Source organism: Acipenser ruthenus, chromosome 9 (genome assembly GCF_902713425.1).
Source record: "Acipenser ruthenus chromosome 9, fAciRut3.2 maternal haplotype, whole genome shotgun sequence".
Lineage (NCBI taxonomy): Eukaryota > Metazoa > Chordata > Actinopteri > Acipenseriformes > Acipenseridae > Acipenser > Acipenser ruthenus.
Genome location: NC_081197.1, coordinates 8,266,185 through 8,286,621, shown reverse-complemented (window position 1 = coordinate 8,286,621; position 20,437 = coordinate 8,266,185). Strand labels below are relative to the sequence as shown.

Below are 20,437 nucleotides of genomic sequence, written 5' to 3'. Positions count from 1 at the left end.
TGGGTGATGTGCTGTGTTGGGTTTGCGCCAAACATAACGCTTTGCATTTAGGCCAAAAAGTTCCATTTTAGTTTCTCCTGAGTGTTTTTCAGAATCTCAGAATCTCCTGAGTGTTTTTCTGCAAACTTAAAACGGGATTCAAGGTGGGCTTTTTTGAGTAATGGCTTCCTTCTTGCCACCCTACCATACAGGCCAGATTTGTGGTGTGCTTGGGATATTGTTGTCACATGCAAGCTTCATCAGTCTTGGCTATAAAAGCCCGTAGATCTTGCAAAGTTGCCATTGGCCTCGTAGTAGCCTCTCTGATCAGTCTCCTTTTTGCTCGGTCATCCAGTTTGTAGGGACAGACTGATCTATGCAGGGTCTTGGTGGTGCCATACACTTTCCACTTCTTAATAATCATATTGACTGTGCTCCAAGGGATATTCAAGGCCTTTGATATTTTTTTATACCCATCCCCTGATCTGTGCCTCTCAACAACTTTGTCCCGGAGTTCTTTTGAAAGCGCCTTGGTGTTCATGGTTGAGTCTTTGCTTTGAAATGCACTACCCAGCAGAGGGAACCTACAGGAACTGCTGAACTTATCCTGAAATCATGTGAATCACTACAATTTAACACAGGTGGAGGCCACTTAACTTGGTGTGTGATTTTGAAGGCGATTGGTTACACCTGAGCTAATTTAGGATTGCTATTACAAGCGGGGTGGACACTTATCCAACCAAGCTATTTCAGTTTTTATTTTGAATTAATTTTCTACAAATTTCTAGAATATTTTTTTTCACTTGGAAGTTGTGGGGTAGGATGAAAAAAAAAAAAATATTAATGCATTTTAATTCCAGGCTATAAGGCAAAAAAATGTGAACATTTTGAAAGGGGTGTGGACTTTCTATAGGCACTGTATATATATATATATATATATATAGTAACACAGCAGGGAGGGGGTTAAAATCCTTCCTGCGTAAAACATTTTTGTTAGTAGTTTAATTGTTTTGCTTTATTGTTTAATTAGATTTGTTAATTAACAATAAAACTACTAACCCCTGCACCTGGTAGTTATTGTAAATTAGAACCAGGTGCAGGGTATTTAAAGAGTGCAGTCAGTCTGCTCAAGGCTGTTGTGTGGTGTGTGTAAGAGCCCGCTTGTTGGTGTACACAAGCGTAGAAAAAGAAAGTTAGTGTAAACCGGTGTGGTTTTGTTTTATTTGAGTGTTTTGCTTTTTGTCACAGGTAAACAGCTTAGCTGTCCTGTTTATAGGTAGGTTCCAGTGTTCTGTGTTTTTAGTTAAGTGCTCAAAAAAAGAGCTAGGTGTTTGTTTTGTTTAATTTGTTTTTGTTTGTTTCGTGTATTAAAAAATAGCGCAACCGCACTTAAAATCCAATTCCTGTGTCCTGGGTCTGTGTTTTAAAGGGGCAAAGAACCAAAAGTGGTGAGGTTCATTTACTTATATATATATATATATATAAATTCTGTTGTGTCTTTCTACCTGATTGGATAGCACTCCTTTAATGCTAATGTTATGTGCACTACTCAGTAGGTGATGCTCAATGGACCAGGTTTCACTGAACTGTGTCAGAGGGCTGTGGTGTCTAGGAAGCTTACAGTTTAAGGAAGCGATATTGATTTCAAGCATCTGAATTGCAGTAGTATTGTGTAGAAAATAAATGTGCAAAAAAATAATTATATTCTTTATTACATTTTAACATTTCCCTGTCCAATATGTAACACTTTTTTTTTTTTTTACTGTAAGGATGCATTTTATACATAAAATACATTAACAATATACATACATACTACATTGTATTTATACAGTATATAACATAAAATATGTATTCAATCGTATTTAAGCCACATTATAAAAACAAGATATTCAAGGTTGTGCATTAGTGTTTACATTATATACAAATATAAATCATGTCATGAATTATGGCTTATTTAATACATCTCTTTATTGTTTCTGAAATTATAAAACATGCATATTAACCTGTACAGGAATCTGCTTTGAAAGGCTGACTGGAATTACTGTTTTTAACCACAAGACCAACAATGTATTTATCTATTTGCTTCGTACACATGTAATGTACTTGTGCTTAGCATGGATATAAACTATTTCAGTTTAAAATACATTACATTACATGAAACATTGCTTTATTTTTTTACATCAGAAGCTGGTCTTATGCCTGCAGTACATTTGATTCCTTTGATGATACATTTTTCTATATAAAATGTGAAGCTACCCTCAGAAATGGGTGACCCTTAATAAATAAGCATTTCAGTTTATATTAACAAAACCAAGAAGGGTTCAGGAAGAGGTTTGCAATGAAGTTGAAAAAGTGCATCGCGTCCATTTAACTTACCTGATTCTGTTACTTTCTTGAGTCAATTACAAATTAAATAATCCTGTATGTATAAGCACATATCTTACTAAACAACTCAACTTTCTATCCATTTTTCATTGCAATAAAGTGTGTCTTTCATGAAATAGTTAATACAATTCTATTAATTATAGAAAACAATATACAGTTAAAAGTTTTGATTTCTTACAAATGTAAGGCGATAGTAGCAACTACATCTGGAATCTATTAAGTGTGAATTACTTTGTTTCTGCTGCACATTCTTGTGACTTTGTTCCGGATCTTTTGAAAGTTTAAACCATAAATGACAGGATTGAAAACAGGGGGGACGATCAGAAATTCCACTGACAGGAGATTGTGTAAAACCTGTGGCATATCATTTGAACCGTATCTACTGTACATTAAATCAAAAAGCATGGCAATACAGTAGTTGATCAAGGTCAACAAATGTGGCAAACAGGTCTGCAAACATTTACTCATTGCTATACTAGATGCCCGGCACGCTCTGAATATTTTCATGTAGGAAAATAAAATAAAAAGGAAATGTGCAAAGAATAGACATATTATAACATATCCATATCCATTGTTAACAGTAGTCCCTACACAAGATAATTTCACAATTGACCAGTTATCACAATATAGTTTTTCAATGTGGGAGCCACATAAGGGCAACCTGAAAGTCAGTAGAGTACCAATACACACACAACAGAATGGAAAAATCCAAGAAAACAGAATTAATTTACCAGTCGTCAAAGGCGACATGATAGCATGGTACTCCAGGGGCCTGCATATTGCCACATACCTATCATATGCCATCACTGTTAAATTTGATAATTCACACGTAGAAAAACTGTAGATGACAAATATTTGTAGAAGGCACCCAGAATACAAGATGACATGCGTATCAGACAGAAAATCAAACAGTAGTTTAGGATAGAAACCAGCAGTTCCATACAGTGCATTAGCACTCAGATTACAGAGGAAGAAATACATGGGCTCATGAAGTGTCTTTTCAAGAGCTATTATTACAATTAGAATTAAATTAACACAAATGATAAAGAGATAACCCAGGAGAGTGAAAGAAAAATAGATGTATTTATTTGTGCTTGATTCATTTAATCCAGAAAGGGTAAACATTGTAACGTAGGATGAGTTTTCTTTCTCCATAGCTGCTTCTTCAAAATACCTGTGAATAAATACATTAAAAAATACATTATCATTTATTTTATTTCTTAGCAGCTGCCCTTACCCAGTGCAAATTAGTTGTATACAAAAAATAGTATGAAGTCTAAAATGGGGAACATACAGGTGGTATAGCTATGCATTTGAATATCACATCATCTAAAGCGATCAGGTAATAATACTTTAAATTAAAAAGGGGGATGTACTTGTCCTGCAAATAGTGAAATCAGTGTATATATTGTCCTCAACATCAGTCCAGTTTTGCTGAAGCGTTAGTTCACTATTTACAACATGTGTCCTATAGTTTACCCAGCTGTGTAATGAACTTCATCAGAAACCAGACCCTGTGGGCTGTCAAGCTTGTTTACATTCCCTAAAGGTAGATTTAAGTGCAGACACACACATCTTGTCAAATCCTAACCCTTCATGCCATTGTGTAACTACACAGGCAGTGTCCTACTGCTCTCTGAAGCAGCACTGGGAGCTGTCATCAACTGTACAAGCTCTCTATAATCTATGCACTCAATCATATAATATATGCACTCAATCATATAATCTGGGTAAAACTACACACAACTTCTGTGGAAGCAGAAGAAAAAAGTAGTTATCGCTTAAAGCACGTTATCGGTATTATTTCTAATCCAATAAAGAGTTCATATTACAGTATTATTGATTATTATCCCTGCTTGTGGTATTGTTGTTAAAACATCAGCCTTTAAACGTTGCTGACACACAAACCCAAGCCAGTTTCATGGATGATAACAACTGGAAATCCCTTCTCCATTGGCCAGAGAGCAGCAGTGTTTTAGGGGTGCAGCAAAGGTGCACTTTTTCAGACTGTTAAAGAAGCTTCGAACAGTTCTATGATTAGCTAGCGTTCTTTAAATGACTCACAAGTTTAAGCTTTGTGAATACACTTGATTTTAATCAATACTAATACCAGTATTACAACTATATATATATATATATATATATATATATATATATATATATATATATATATATATATATATATCTATATATATATATATATATACATAAAATAAAAAATATGCACAGCTGATGCACTATTAATGCACTATTGCACTATGACTAAGTCATTGTAGATGTAAATAGTTGTCATCTTAACTTGCATCTTATTTCATATTGTACTTTAGTAATTTGATTTGCACTTACTGTAAACTATAGTGTATTTAAATATTGACCTTGCATTGTAACCCTGTGCTGCCCTGTAACACCTGTAACTCGCCTTGGATAAAGGAATCTCCCAAATAAATAAATCAATAAACAGAAAATAAAGATACATAGGATCAGGGTACAGGACCCAATAACATGTTTACAATAGCACAATAACAACAGATTAAAGGCACACATACATTAAAACATTGTTTTAAATTACCTCTCAGAGAGATCCTTAGGAGAAGCTGCTGGTGGAAGCATGCAGTGCTGTGTGGACAGTGCTTCTGAGTCTGAAGAAATATGCTGAGCTTTATATGCTTCCTTTAGAGGGGGGAGGGGGAGGGGGTGCTGCCTCTGAAACATCCAGGGGGATGTAGGAGCTTAATGAAGAATCCATTGAAAACAAGATCTATTAGCAAGTCAGTGGCTCTGTTTACATGACCTTTCAGACCCAGAAGGGAATGTTTGATGTTCACAATCCTGCCCTGCAGAGCACAAGGCAACAGCAGCAAGAAAGATTACAGGCACCTGAGCACAAGCCTTGCATCACAGAGCTCCTGACCACTGATAAATCAGTCTAGTGTAATGTCTATGCCATGCACAATATAGGATAGACTCTTTAGTCATTATGTTGAATATTTAAACACTTTGTATGAATAATAAAGGACACATTTTTTGATACCTTTGAGTTCTGTGACGTCATTGTGAATAGAAGGCTGTGTGGTCCAGTGGTTAAATAAAAGGACATGTAAGTAGGAGGTCTCTGGTTCAAATCCCAGCTCAGCCACTGACTTGTTGTGTGACCATGATCAAGTCACTTAACCTTCTTGTGCTCCATCCTTTGGGTGAGACATTGTAAGTTCACACACTCTTGTCTTTGTAAGTTGCCTTGGATAAAGGTGTCTGCTAAATAATAAAACTGGAATGGTGTATCGGCTAATCTGTTTTCATGCATGTACTGCAGCATTTTCATAGGACTCATACTTATTCAATGAGCTTTTAATGTTTTGCGTTACAGTAAATACTTTTAACACAATGTACCCCAAAGGAAATTCAGAGACATCTCTCATCCATGGCAAGACTCATAGCAGCCTGTAATATTTATTTATTTATTTTTTCCTAGAAGAAATTCGTTAACAAACATTAACTTAAAAAGAGAGTATTTTTAGATGTGGGTAGATGTAGTTTAATTGTCATTATTATTATATTATTCCATTCAGTATTTTACTGGGTAAAAAAAAATAAAATATCATTAACAAAATGATGAAACGAAACAGTAACTCGTGAATTCAGCTGCACTGTTTAGATTTACATTAACTGGAACAACTGATTTGGTTTTAATATAGATCCGTGATTATATGCACCTAACCAAAGCATGTGCATTTTTTAATCACAAAATGTGTTTATAAACTAGCAAAGCTTAACCATTGTGGTAAATGAAGAGGCTTGTGAACACTAAACATTATTTTACAATGTATTGTTACCTGTTAAGTCTACTATTGCCCACATACCTTTCTGACTTGCTGAGCAAAGATGTAATTGATAACTGTGTAAAAGTGCACTACAACATGTTTGCTATCACTTTCCCACATGACACAAGCCCTCCCTCCTGTGTATGTGGATGAGTGTGGGTGGGTCATGTGAGTAGTCCAGACCCAAATAAGAAACTATCATCATCTATGGTTGATAAGGAATAAAAAAAAAACAATTAAAAAAATTAAACATGTCTACTGGTGCCAGAATTTAATGTTGCTGGTGCTATATGAGGTACCCCAATTTTGCACCCCCGAGTGTTTGCGCGCACATAACGAACACATTCAATCTCACGGCAGCTCTAAAGGGTGGGGTCCCTAGGCGGCCGCCTCGCTTGCCGTGCCTTAAGGCCGGCCCTGCATACCTGATTTTGTGAAAAGCATGTTACAGAACAGAACTGTTGAACTAGGCTACGTATGCTCTGAAGTATTCGAATACTTAAATAAATGTGCTCTGTGCTTGTACCCGTTTAATCTGTGTCTGGACTCTATAGAGCACTGGATAGCAATGTTTTTAATTATTAAGAATCTGAATACGTTACAGTTGGACTAATTAGATTTTTTCTTAATATTTTAATAATTGTTTTGCGTATCACAGGCAGAGTCATATCATAGATAATGGGGTTTAAAAGAGGGGGGACAATTAGAAATTCCAGTGAGGGGATGACACAAACAACAGTTTCTTAAGGCTGAATCGGCTCTGAATCACATCTATGAAGATACTAATATAAAAGGTACTGCATGAAATGAAATGTGGGAGACTTTTTTTGCAGACTTTAAGTATGTTTATGTAAGAGAATAAAAAAATAAATAAAAGGTACGAAAAATAAACATATTGAAAATAAAGCATATACATTATTAAAAGTCGTGTCTGTGCAAGAAAGTCTAACTGCTGCCCAGGTGTGACAATATAGCTTATCAATGATGTTTACACATAAAGGAAGCATCACAGCCAGTACCACTAAAATGATCATCAAACACACAGGGATGATCCAGACAGCCAGCAATCAAATATATAGTTTTGGAATTGTCACAATGGTGTGGTATTGTAAAGGCATGTACGCTGCCACATATCTGTCATGGGCCATAACCGACAAAACTGTCATTTCTACCATAGCATAGAGATTCATAAAATACATTTGAACAAAACAAAATGCATACGAAATTACCTGGGTGTCAGATAGAATATTCACCATTAATGTAAAAAACAAGCTAGCAGTTCCAAAGAGAGCATTAATAAATAAATTACAGGTCTTACAAGTGTAAACAATTCAACACACATTGCATTTTCCATTGCTATACCAGGTTTTATAAAATTGATTTCAATGACTACATAGGAACAAAAAAAAAAAAAAGTAATGAATATTAGAAGAAAGTTTACACTTGGTGGTGTACCGTTTTAAAAGACTGAATAAGAGTTTCAAAGTTTGTGCCCCAGTCTCTACCTCCAGAACATTTTGGAATCAATATGACACAACTTTTTTGTTTTAAGGTGTCATTGGAGCAATTTCCACGGAAAAAGAAAAAAAAAGTCTCATCTTTTTCTCACTCTATTTTGATAGAACTTTCGGGTTCTGTGTGTTTCCATGTAATTTTCTTTTAGCTTGAGAAATTCTCATTCCAAATGCAAATCACCTAATTAATATTAAAATACGGGAGGGTATATTTAATGTTTATGTCTGAGTTCCAGTTTGGCCTTGCCCGACTTACTGAATCATACAGCTTTCTTAAATCGGGTTTCCATGAAGTTTTTAGGTCGTCTTAAAACACAGCCTTCCTCATTTGGTTAAAAAAAAAGACACTGTAGCATTAAACAAATAATTTTAAAAAAAGCATCCCATAAAAAAGCACTGTGTACTATCCTTGTATTATATCTTTGTAAACATTTTTGACTGCGTATATATTTATAACAAACCTATAATACACACACATATAATAATATTGTAACGTCGGCAGTCTGCAGGGCCGTTGCCCCAAGTTGGACAGCTTGTGGATTGGGCCGTGTGAAATACCGGAGCGCATTGGCAAGGAGGTCTACAGGGTCCAGCTACCACCACACAGACAGCGGGTGGTCACAACCGGATCTGGTAGTTCCTGCCTCCCCCGTGCCTGGGAGTCCACAACCCCTTTCCCAACCTATAGGCTCACCTGTATCAAGGGGTTCACCCCTTCCCAACAGCCCGCCTCCCGTGGGAGTGACCAGCCCGCCTCCTGGTGTCGGCCTTGGGCAGGGAGATCCCGACAACAAAACAACCCGCCTACAGTACTATGGTATATTTTATCCAAAAATTCAGTTTCCTATCCTCCAAATCAAAGGGAGGGGGATGGAAGGCCTCTAGTTCCACTGACTGGTTCAAGTGGAAAGCTGTAATCATCTTAGGTAGGAACGCAGGGTTTGTGCATAACGATAGCCTGTTTCCATTATCCCAAACACGCATACAGGAACTGTGCACAGACAGAGCCTGCAGCTCACTGACCCGCTTAGCGGAGGTGATGGCCAATAAAAAGGCTGTCTTCATAGAGAGATATTTCAGCTCTACGGTCCCCAGAGGGACAATAAATGCTTCTGTGCCCAGATCAGCAGCCGAAAGGCTATGTGGTGTAACCCCGGGGACCGAAGCCCACCCTAGTGGTTCACGTATGCCTCTACTGACATGTTGTCGGTGCGCACGAGGACATGTCTGTTCTGGAGCACAGGAAGGAAATGCTGGAGAGCAAGGTGCACTGCTCGGAGCTCCAGTATATTTATATGTAGGGATGTCCAGCGGCCTGTCCAGGACCCACTGACTCCTCTGCCTGCCCAGACCGCACCCCAACCTAGGTGGGATGTGTCTGTTGTCACCACTTGACAACTGTGTATCACTCCCATCACTACACCTTCGTGCAGGTGGGAGGCTTGTCTCCACCAGCATAGGGCTTCCCAACATGAGCGAGACACCGTTAGCCGATGGTGTCTGTCTCGCTTGGGGTGAAGCCAAAAGGCATTGAGCCACGCTTGAATGGGGCGCATATGCAGTAACCACAGTTGGGTAGCTGATGAGGCTGTGGCCATCAGACCTAGTAGTTTTTGACATAACACCAGTTCCACCGTGGACCCCTGTTGAAATATGGCCAGACAGTTTTGAATAGCCTCTACTCTGTCGTCCGACCGGCTTGCATGGTGAGGGAATCCAGCCAGAGACCCAAGAAGACCGTACTCTGCACCAGTATTAATTGACTCTTGGCCTCGTTGAGAGTGAGACCCAGTCTCGCTAGATGGTTTGTCACTGTCACTGTGTGGGCCACTGCTCCTTCCTGCGACTAGGAACAGATCAACCAGTCGTCCAGGTAGTTCAGCACCCTGATTCCTTGCAGCCGCAAGGGAGCTCGGATTGCATCCACGCACTTCAAAAAGGTGCGGGGGGCTAAAAAGAGTCTGAAAGGCAGCACGGAAAACTCGAATACGGTCCCCTGAAAGGCAAAGCGGAGATATTTCCTGTGCGCTGGACGGATAGGAACGTGAAAATACGCGTCCTTCAAGTCCACTGTTGTAAACCAATCGCCCAGCTAGGGTTGTTCATGGATGTAACCGTGATCCCTCAAAAGGGAGGAGGTCCCGCAAGGAACTGCAGTGCGTAACCGGTATGTACGGTGGCGAGCAGTGCAATTGCTCCAGTATTGCAGCTGATGTTTTGTAAATGGGTGGGCCTGAGGCTGCAAGACTTCAGGGCCCCTGCTGGGGCTGCTGAGGTCGGGGTGGAGCATGCTGACAGCGTGGAACTGCCTTCTGGAGCACTACTAACAATACTAAAAATAACAACGACCACAAACATTGGGCTTCGTTTTTCTTTTTCTTTTTGTTACCATTTACATACCTGTTTTGTTTTAAACCTGTCTGAAGTTTTTGAAAAAAGGGATTCAAATGGTGCATTCTGCTGCATTTGTGCATGGTTTAAGCACATGCTAGACTAGTAGTGGTCTGCTTGTAGTGTCTGACAAAGTACTTCATTAGTGCAATGAAGGAGATTTATTTCAGCACTGCTCAAAGCAAGGCAAGACCAACAAGAAAAATGGACTTTGAGCATCAAGGCCCCTGCACACAGTATGGGAAACAGCATGTTGCAGCTCCCATCCCATGCTCAGTGTTAGTGAAGTCCTCATCTGAGAACATGTAATACAGATAGCCCTTATGCCTACATGTTTATTTTCGGTAAAAACAAGTTTAAATTGCATCAAGTTCGTTCTACTATTTACTATATTAAATGCACCACAGCAAGCACATTTTAATACATTTTAGATATTTTCATTAGCACAATCAGAGAGCTACATTTAGTGAATGTGTTTTTTTTTTACTACAATCAATGCAGTGCATTTCATTTTTAGTTGCCTAAATGTTTTTTTTCTCACCGTACACTTCCAAATTAAAGTCCCAATTATTTCTATGCTTTCTGCTTTCACTTTAAAATGGTCAGTAAGAGAAATAAACAAGTCCAAAACTCTACACAGTGCTTTTTTTTCTTTCTTATGGTAACGTCTTAAATTATCGTGCATGTTTATTTGGCTGAGATAGTATCAGTTCATTATCTAATTAGGGAATGTGCTGCGCAATTAAATAATCATTAAACTCCTGACGGTAAACAACGCAGTAGCCAAATCTATTTTACCTGGGATAGTTGTGGCTGCTAAGAATATCCAACATACTAAATAAATCTGTTTGTGTTGACTCAAAACTTTATCTAAGCACTCTACAACTTGACTGGCAAAAGAATAGATAACATTGGTTTATCGGAGTTCACAAAGAAAACTTTTTTTCAGCTTGATACTGTAACGGTTCACTTCCTTCTTTGTTTAATTATTGAGCTTTTTGCTGCATTAAAGCACTTCATTCAAATTATTTTCATGGCATTTTGTTAGTGTCACGTGTCCAACACACAAAGCTTAAGTGTATTTTTATTTTAGTTTTTTGCTGTTTATATTCTAAATGCAACTGTTATTCTAAATGCAAATGCAGTTCAACTGTTAATTTTAAGCTACATTTTTAGACGACAGTACTACTCACACACGTTTGGTCAGAAACTTGCAAGAAACTAGGGTTACCACGCTGCTCAGGGTTGCCAGATATCTTTGAGAAAAAAAGCCAACTGGTCTTGAAAAGAAGCCCAACCTCCCCTCTACATCATTTCCAGTCACATGAACATTATGTTGTCTATATCACGTTATTCAGCTTGTCTATGGCTTAAAAAAGCTACTGGGCAATATGTGACAACCTTTATAAAAAAAAAAAAAACATTGTATAGTGAAAGTAAAATAGTACAGCATAATATCAGTAACAGTATGTTGGAGAGTGCAGCCAGCAGCTGGTGTTGATTTGCAGGGAAGCACACAGATCACAGAGAAGTTTGGTGCAAAACCAATTATTTTTATTTAAGAACAATAAACAAAAAGCTAATTAAACACAATATCTAACAATTTGAAGAAAGAAAAGGTGGAAACCAGAAATAACTATTTATAGTCACCTTGTCACGTTTTCACTTTTCACGTTCTCTTTTTATTGTATTATTTGCTCTGCACACACTCTTAACTCAGGGGAGACGTTGAGGAGGACAGAGATGTTTAAAACTCCTAGTGGTTTATGTTCGAGCACTGGACGAGCGGTGTGTCCATGAAACCTTTATTTAACCAAGAAAATCACTCAGACTCATTTATTTGAAGTTTTACGAATCAGAGCAACATCAGCGCTCCTTCGTTTTATTAAAATGCCTTTAATATTGGATTAGTAGTTTGCACATACCACCAAAACCCAGAAACATGTAATAATAATTAGCAATCCTAAGTTTATTACAAGCTCAGCATTAATACTTCAATAACATAATACAATTATATGTATTTAGTGCAGCCCTCGGGCCAGCTAAGCACAAAGCCTACAAGCACCCACTGCTATATTTTAGCACATTCAATATAACACTCTCAATACTAAAACATAGTTTCAAAACCTCATAGCAATATAACCAATACATGCAAGATACAATATTACCATTAATATGCTTACCTCCTATTATAAGGGAGAGTAGCGTGAACAAAAGAGAAGGACTGCCTTGTGAAGACCTGCAAAGGATGGACCACGTAGCTCTGCCAAGCTGAGTCTTGATTGTGGTGGTCTCAGTGTGATCGGCTCAGGGTTTTTATACAATTTTCGTCCCATTGAAAGCAATGGGAGGCCCCAATTAGACCCAATCATCAATCTATATGGACAGTCCTTATCTCTTGGTGAACAGTAATCTCTAAGGAATTCAACCAACTCTTCAGACTCACTTAGAGTCACATGCCAACAAATCAATACTGGCCCATGATCTCATCCACTCATTCTTGGCCCCCTCCTCCATCTAAAAAGTTAGGTGAAGCAGAGTTCACAAAATCCTTGCTACCTTGATTCACTACTTAATATGGGTGCATTATAAAAAGGAGTGGTGTTTAAATATATGCAGCACCAATAATTGTGTGTATTATAAAAAGAGTGGTGCTTGAATATAAGCAACACCAATAGTTATATCATAATATAGCAGTTATAGTTATAATGATTATAATTGATTACATGAACTTGGCTTTCAAAAATATATTCCCTCATGTCATCTCACTCTCAAATTAGTTTCCTTCTTTCCTTACGGGTGTGTGTTTAGCAGGTATTATAGGGAACTTCCATCTTATATCTTTTTAGTGTAGAGTTTTCTCCTTATGGAAAACCTAACTATTTTACTGAGCTGTTAAGCTGTAATGTTTTTCTCCTATGGGCCCCTGGTAGCTTGAACTTAATTGACATCCAGATGACCCTGTATTTTTCAGCTATACACATACTGGCTAAAACCAGCTTGCTGGAGACACCTCTTTTCTTGCCAAGTTTAATAGTGATTAATGTTCCCTAGAACTTTCCTTACACCTGTATCTTACGTGCTTGTTCCGCCCGGCAACTAACTATCTTAATATATTTTGGAATTAGACCATTTCTATTCTGTCCTTCCTTCTTCTAAATTGAAGAATACTTCTAGCCTTGACACCGTAAATTCCTGATAAGAGAATCCCCGCTTCTCTTGCCAATGAAGACCTCTTGGCCTCAAGCACTGATCCCTCCAAGGGCAGGCTTATAGAAAGTTCGATAAAGCAGGTTACACAGAGTTTACTTTTCCAAAGCCTATCTTTTGCTTATAAAGTTATTCTTTAATATTTTTTCAATCTTTTTATTTTGTATTTTAAACACAACATCTTTTTATGCTGCATTATCTTTTTATCTCAGAGCCAAACTAAGTATTTTACTCCTTATAGAATATGGTTGTTAACTATTCTCCTCTTTACTAGCAGCAGCATAGCAGCAATATCGCAATAACAATTTATTTCACTTTTCTGTTCCCTTTCTGTGGTGTAAAATACTTATTCTAAAATACTTATTTTCCTTAAAAATTACTCCTAACCCCTTTTTCTTTATATTCAGAAAGTATAATACCTAAATGCAAGCACACAGCAATCCTTTTCATTGAATTAGGACTCAGTTTTCAACTATGCTCATCTTAATAGAAAACAGCTTCAGGTATGCTATCATATTAAGCAGAGTGAATCATATGATCTTATACATAAAAATTGTTCATAGTATTTCATACTAACAATAATTATCACTACCTATGATTATATGTTACCACAACAATCTATACTATTTAAAGCAAACATTTTAACATGTATTTTTTAGTATAGCATTATTCTGTATTTAAGCTGAAAAAGTATTAGCAGAAATTCCAGCCCTCAATTCTGGAGCTGTGCCTATCTTGATAAGAGACTGCTCAAGACCGGCCAGTGTATCAAGTTGTACCAGATTCTGTTATACGATCTTACAGAGAGAGCACTTTACAGTATTTGTTACAGACTAAAGATTATTCAAACATTACAAATGGTTACAGCACATATCATCTCATTAATACATTTCATTTTTAAATCATCCAGTCCATGTCCAATGTTTTAGCTCGTTCCCAGCAGGACTCCACTTCTGTCTTGGGTTCAGCTCGGGTCGGCTCTGCAAACACCACAATACCTATTTTGCTCTACATTATTAATGGGCAGACTTAATACAACTGAATCTGAATCAATCGAGGAGCCGTGAACTCTAGCCACTGAAATTCTCCATGCAAAGGAATCCAATTTCTTACTACACATAATAACTGGTTCGGGGTCACCCGTGACAACCTAATCACAGGTACTGACTCCAATAACTGAGTCTAACCCTAGAGCTGCAGAACTGCCCTCTGATCTACACAAAAGGAAGATCCTGACTGAACCAACTAACAGCCTTTATACCCTTCCAGGCCTACCCCTCCCCCAGAATAAACCATAATGCAGGTGGTTATATAAAAACAAACCAGCAAACAGTTATCAATAATAAATAAAAGTATTCAAAAAAGAAACACATCAATGAATATATATAACTAAACATTAATCTAACACATGCATTAAAACTATGCTTTAAAACAAGCAGAGGGAAACTTAATTAAAATCATCTATCCCCCTTTCAATATCTTCTATAGGTACTGCCCTGCTACAGGAAATCAGTACCCAGGGAAGTCAATAAAAGCTTCCCTCACTAACATGGCTGGTTCCCCACTTCCTGTCAAGATGGAGGACCACACCACCACACCCAACTCAGGTTACCTAAACCATCCATATCAAAAAAACATGCACATTAAAATAACTGTTGGTCATTTGAAAATGTATCTTAACAATAGTACTGCAATACATTGTTCTGGAAGTGTGCACCCTTCCAAACCAACTATCTAAACAGTACTCTTGATTAATCTTTCTTTTGTTTTTTGTTTTTTCAGGACACTCCCAACCATAGGCCTCCAGTCCTGATACAACAGGTAAGTGAATTTTGTTTTTATTATTTTCCTTACTAGACACAAGGATCAGCAACACAATACAAAAACAGTTAAAAACATTTGCAGTAAATGTTCAGATACATACTGAGACAATGTGAGGGTCTCCTCCCTCACACAGTAAAACCATAATATTTGGACCCAGGCATACTTGCAGTATACTACTTTTTTAATAAGGGAGATTTAACAAAGTAGTAACCTGCAATTCAACTGATTGTTTTGCTGAATCCTACCTTTCACTTTTACAGCTTGGATGCCCTACCTGGGGTGAATGGCATCATTTTGGTAAATGTCTGATTTGAAGAGCTGAATCATGTCATTACTAGGTATAAAGTCTTTACAGCATATTCACAGTCGTCTGAATCCACAGCGAATAGACAAGATGTTTCCAAGAGTTTCTTGGGTCAGTCGGTTTCTGAGTTTAGATTTCACCACATTCAGCAGAGAAAATTCATGCTGCATATCTGCATTACTCAGTGGCATGCAGAGAAGTGTTAGTGCAAAACCAGCTAAATTGTTGAAAAACTGTTCCCCAGCAGCATCTTTGTAGTTCAGAACCTCAATCCACAAATCCACAGCTTTCCTGTCCTCTATATTTTTCCACTGGAGTAAGTTTATTGACCTATACTGGGAATCTAATTTCCCAAGATCACCTGTGTAAAGGCTAAGCAAAGTAAACTGTCGAAGAGGGGGCTTGACTTGGGCTAGAATGACTGAAGGGCTAAAGACAGTCAATGACTTTCACATGGCAATGTTTTCAGGCAACCTCGATTGCACCTGTTTTGCAGCCTCAACAATAAAGTCACGGCATGGTAGCTAGGCATGGTAGGTAAGCAGAGTTTAAAAATCTTACAAGAATAGATCGGTAGAATGAATTCAGGTTGTCAAGCATAAGAAAGGGGTTCTCTTCTTCAAGCTAGAAAAGATTGTTGATATTGAAAATTCACTTAGAATCAGAGTCACAAACTGCAAGTACAGTTTGTTTACAGGATTGCTGTACATTTGAAAGAGAATCTCAGCTTCATAACATCTATCTTTATCTTTACTAAGCTGGAAGTGCAATTTCAGTTCATCCCATTGAGATAATATCCTAGCACTGCAACTGTAGATAGCGAGCCATCTTGTTGTTGTATTTTTAAAGGTGCAGTACCATCGTTGATTAGTTGGTAGACTTTTGCATATTGTTGCTGGCGTTGACTGCTGGGGGTAAACCATATGTATGCAAAATGAAGAACTCGATATTCCTAGGCATCGTGTCAACAGCTTTACTGGCACACAATTGTAAAGAATGACACACGCACATTTTATCAACACAAGGTTGGGATTTTCCTTCTGTAGACGTGTGAACACTGAATTATGCCTTCCGATCATCAAGGCATCCATCAGTGCCAATTCCAAAGCATTTAGAAAATTTCAGACCACATTTGTCAATGAACTGAAGCAAAGCAGCTGAAATAGCTTCAGAGTTCTCACCTTCCAAATGTATCATCCTCAGAAAGGTTGAAATTATTTTGTCCAGAGGCTTGCTGATGTAGCGGATAACTACACACAACTGCTTGTCAGTCCTAATGTCTTAGTTGTTTCATCTACAAGCTGAATCACCAATGTCTTTAAGTAAATCTTACTGCATTTCCAGACCAATTACTTTGTTGATGAGTGCTGTGCATTTGGTTCTGTGTAGTTTCACATCCTTTCTGCACAATTTTTCAGCTAATTCTCCGAGGTGATCCACTGTTTAGTATGGCATGCAATGAAAGCAGCAGTTTTCAGTTCCCTTACTTTCTGCGAAATGATTTCTATTGGTCTGACTGCCAAAAACCCTTTAAAAGAAAAAAATATAAAATACTTATTATTATTATTTTAAAATAAAATTATGTATAGTGATGGCATAACTTATACTAGGCCCCATTTCCCTATCAGGTTGCATGTGTAATTTCACAGCAACTTGAGTTGTATTTTATGGAAGAAATGTCAAAATATTCAAAATACAGTGTTGCCCCGTTATAATGCGACCTGTTGTAGTGTAAATCTTTTTTTGTAAATGAAAAATCGTTCATAATTAACAGTTCTTAAATGCATTTTGCCAGACATAAAACATAACATTTGATTTATGTTACAGTATTTAAACACATTTAAGTTTATACTGTCTGAAACATTTATTATCCTATATAGTACTTAAAAAGCTCATGTGCTTGCACTGTATTTTAAATTTTTTTTTAATTATATTACACGAGGTAGCACTGCATACTATACTGGATACTGATAAGCTTACAAAGCTAGATGTCAAAGTAGGCCAATATATAAAAAAAAAATGTATATTAATCAGCAACATTCGAAACAACCGAAAAAAGGCTAAACACTTAACTGGACAAATATTTCAAGATTAAAATTAGCTATCGATGTTAAATCTTACATTGATTTTATGACTACCTACCTGGAATGTGATGTCAGTCGTTTTGGTGAAAATGGCGCACAGTTCTTCTTGTGTTTATTTCTTGATGCATGTTGCAATAAATCTGCATGATGAGTTCTAATCTCACCTTTACAGAATTTACACATAGCCTTGCTGTCATCGTCTGGTACAGGTCATATCCATTCTTCAATTCCGGTCTCTTTTCCCAGGTTTTACTCTACTTCTTCCCATATTTCGCCGTCTAGCTGCAGTTTAATGCAAATACGCAATTGTTTTTATCGCGGGTCGCGGGCGGCGGCCTGAGGCGGACTACGTGCCCACGGTACTCAGCGTACAGTGCGCAGTGTTAATACCTTGCTGTAACACTAGTGAGTGTACACACTACGTTAACACTTACCAGTGTTCAACATAGTGCGAGCAGTGCCTCAGTGCTAATGCACAAAGTCAAGGGTCCCATCCCTATACGGCCTGCAACGCCATCATCCCACAGGGTACCCTCTGTGTGCGGTGCTTGGTACAAAGCTAGTGCAAGATTGCATGGTGCTGCACAGTACACGGTGCACGTAGTGCTTACAGTACTCTGTGCGCACAGTGCTCGGTAGGCAGGTGTCTAGTACATCAGTGCGCATTGCGCCCTCGGGTGCTCGGTGCACGAGGTGCTTCGTTGTCCTCTGCCTGTAGACAGTGCTCCACTTTGCTGTAGGCTACGCGCTGCTCTGGTCGTGTGACTGCACGTAGTCCAGGCTAGATACCCCTGTCCAGTTACTACGCTGTGTTTACTCTTTTTCTGTGTAACAGCCTACTTCGCTTAAGATTGCAGTCTGCTTAAAACCTTATAGCGATCGCTGCTTTGTGTTTTTCCTCTGCTATTGCTGTTTAAAAAAAAGAGACGCGTGATCCTCCACCGGACCCGCCCCTCTGTGGAGTTGACTCTGCTGGACTGCCTCGGCCCACCCTCTTCGGTGCGCTTAAAAATCCAGTGCACCCGCGTTGCCGTGGTGTCTGCTGTATTACCCTCACAGCTTGCTGTTGTGTGCGTGTATGTGAGGTTTTATTTCACTGCCTTGCAGTTTAGATATAAAAAATAATACTATCGCTATTCCTCCATTAGGACACAGCTCTGCTGCGCGCCACTGTTGAGTTGCATACGCCGGCTTGTTAAGCCCGCCTACTCGGTGGGCTGATAAAAACAAAACAAAATCAGTTACCCGCGTTGCCGTGGTGACTATTATTTTTACCCGCACAGCTTGCTGTGGAGTGTGTATGTATTTGATTCTTTACTGCCTTGCAGTTTAGAAAAAGTTTAGAAAAATAATACAAGTGTGACTTCCACCGGTACCCAGCTCTACTGGCCCCGCTGTTGAGTGGCTTCTGCCGGCTTGTTGCAGCCCGTCTACTCAGTGCTCTGTTTAAAAGCAGTTACACGCACTGCCGTGGTGACTGCTATTTTACCCTCAGAACCTTGCTGTTGTGTGTGTGTATATGTGTTTTTTTCTTTACTGCCTTGCAGTTTAAAAAGAAAATGTAGAATGATATCCACCAGGACCCAGCTCTGCTGTGCCCCGCTGTTGAGTTGCATACACCGGCTTGTTCAGCCCGCATACTCGGTGGGCTGGAAAAACAAAACAAAACCGCGTTGCCGTGGTTACTGATATTTTTACCCACACAGCTTGATGTGGTGTGTGTGCATTCATTTCTTGACTGCCCTGCAGTTAGAAATAAATAATAAGCGTGATTCTTCCACGGGAGCTTGGTCACCCGCCTGGCAGGGTGAATGTGTTTCTCCCATAGCTGAATGGCTGTGTGTATAAGCCTGTATGTTTTCCTATTACTGCCTTTGCAGTTAAAAAGAAATAACATGCCCCAGCTCCTTGAGCCTGTGCTCCACCCTGGCATACGCTATGTGCTGCCATGTTGTGTGACTGCACGCGGTCCAGAACCAGGTTATCGCTGCTCTGCACCATGGTGCAGCAGTCTGCGCTTCCCTGTACTGCTCTCCTGATTGCCTACCGCAGCCACTCGAGTATCCACTCTGTGTATCCACCCCGGTGTATGCTATGCGCTACCTCGGGTTGTGTTGACTTCACACGGTTAAGGCTGGGCGCCTCTCAGTACTTCGGCGCCCTCGGTGTTTGGATGCTCCATGCCTTGGTGCTTAGCGCCACAGCATGTCAATAACACCTGCAGTCGGTGCCCCCGATGCTTCGGTTCACCAGTACTGTATTCCACCTCACTCAGTGTCCTCGGTGCATCTGCACCCTTGGTGCGTGAGTGCTTCAATACACGGCTGAGCCGTACGCGGCGCTGAGAGCCCCTGGCCAGGCAGCAGGCTCAAGCCCTTGTTGTGGACCGAGCTCAGCCGATAATGCCAGCCCCGGAACTGACCCCGCCTGCACCGGTGGTTGCCCTGGATGTTAAGGAACAGGATTTCAGCTTTGCTGAGGAGGACCATAATGCGATTATGTCGCGGCCCCATGGGAAAGTGGCTCCTTCCTTCAAAAGCAGCCCCTCCCTCCCCTGACCATTACTTTGGACCAGCGGTTGAGGAATTGCAGCAGCACTCCCACCGAGAACGCAAGGTGTCTCTGCAGGTAGAGAATGAGACACTGGCGTCTGCCGTACTTGCCATGCTGTCCGGCCGGGTGAATGGTTTATTACACTGGACCGAAAGAACGCGGATTCCACGTTCCTATTCGTCCAGCACGTAGGATGTATCTCCGCGAATGAACGAATGGTTAGTCTGCCCAGTCGCAGGAAGGAGCAGTGGCCCACACAGTGCAAACCTACCTGTCGGACGACAGAGTAGCTGCCATTTGCAACTGTCTGGCCCTGTTCAACAAGGGTTCACAGTACAATTGGTGTTGTGTTAAAAACTATTGAGTCTGATG

At 39.4% G+C, this 20,437-nt stretch overlaps 2 protein-coding genes across 5 annotated transcripts in view; one reads left to right on the top strand and one right to left on the bottom strand.

Moving 5' to 3' along the window:
• The window catches only part of LOC117405656 (olfactory receptor 1468-like), a 291,007-nt gene that overhangs the window by 100,024 nt on the left and 170,546 nt on the right, over positions 1-20,437 (top strand). The window contains exons 1-2 of one of the 3 annotated variants that reach the window (XM_059031052.1): positions 14,870-14,907; positions 15,083-15,121. The exons of 1 other annotated variant lie outside the window; for it this stretch is intronic. The gene's annotated coding sequence lies outside the window, so the exon portion shown is untranslated. Of the gene's footprint in view, positions 1-14,869; positions 14,908-15,082; positions 15,122-20,437 lie in introns of those variants that run through there. One more of the 3 variants, XM_059031051.1, reaches the window with a different exon arrangement.
• Positions 1,713-12,360, bottom strand: LOC117968341 (olfactory receptor 1-like). 2 transcript variants are annotated; one of them, XM_034915990.2, is made up of 2 exons: positions 12,274-12,360; positions 1,713-3,538 (listed from the first exon to the last, which is right to left on the bottom strand). In XM_034915990.2, exon 2 carries the CDS (start codon positions 3,517-3,519, stop codon positions 2,581-2,583), a length of 939 nt encoding a protein of 312 aa, XP_034771881.2. In that variant the 5' UTR covers positions 3,520-3,538; positions 12,274-12,360; the 3' UTR covers positions 1,713-2,580. The 2 variants fall into 2 exon arrangements, with proteins under 2 accessions (XP_034771881.2, XP_034771882.2); XM_034915991.2 differs by lacking the exon at positions 12,274-12,360 and adding an exon at positions 4,934-4,978.

Bases quoted from the DNA above. Each gene is read 5' to 3' on its own strand.
- LOC117968341 (XM_034915991.2), bottom strand. From the start codon at position 4,974: ATGCTTCCACCAGCAGCTTCTCCTAAGGATCTCTCTGAGAG. The intron at 3,539-4,933 runs GTAATTTAAAAC...ATTTATTCACAG, and splicing joins CCTAAGGATCTCTCTGAGAG to GTATTTTGAAGAAGCAGCTA.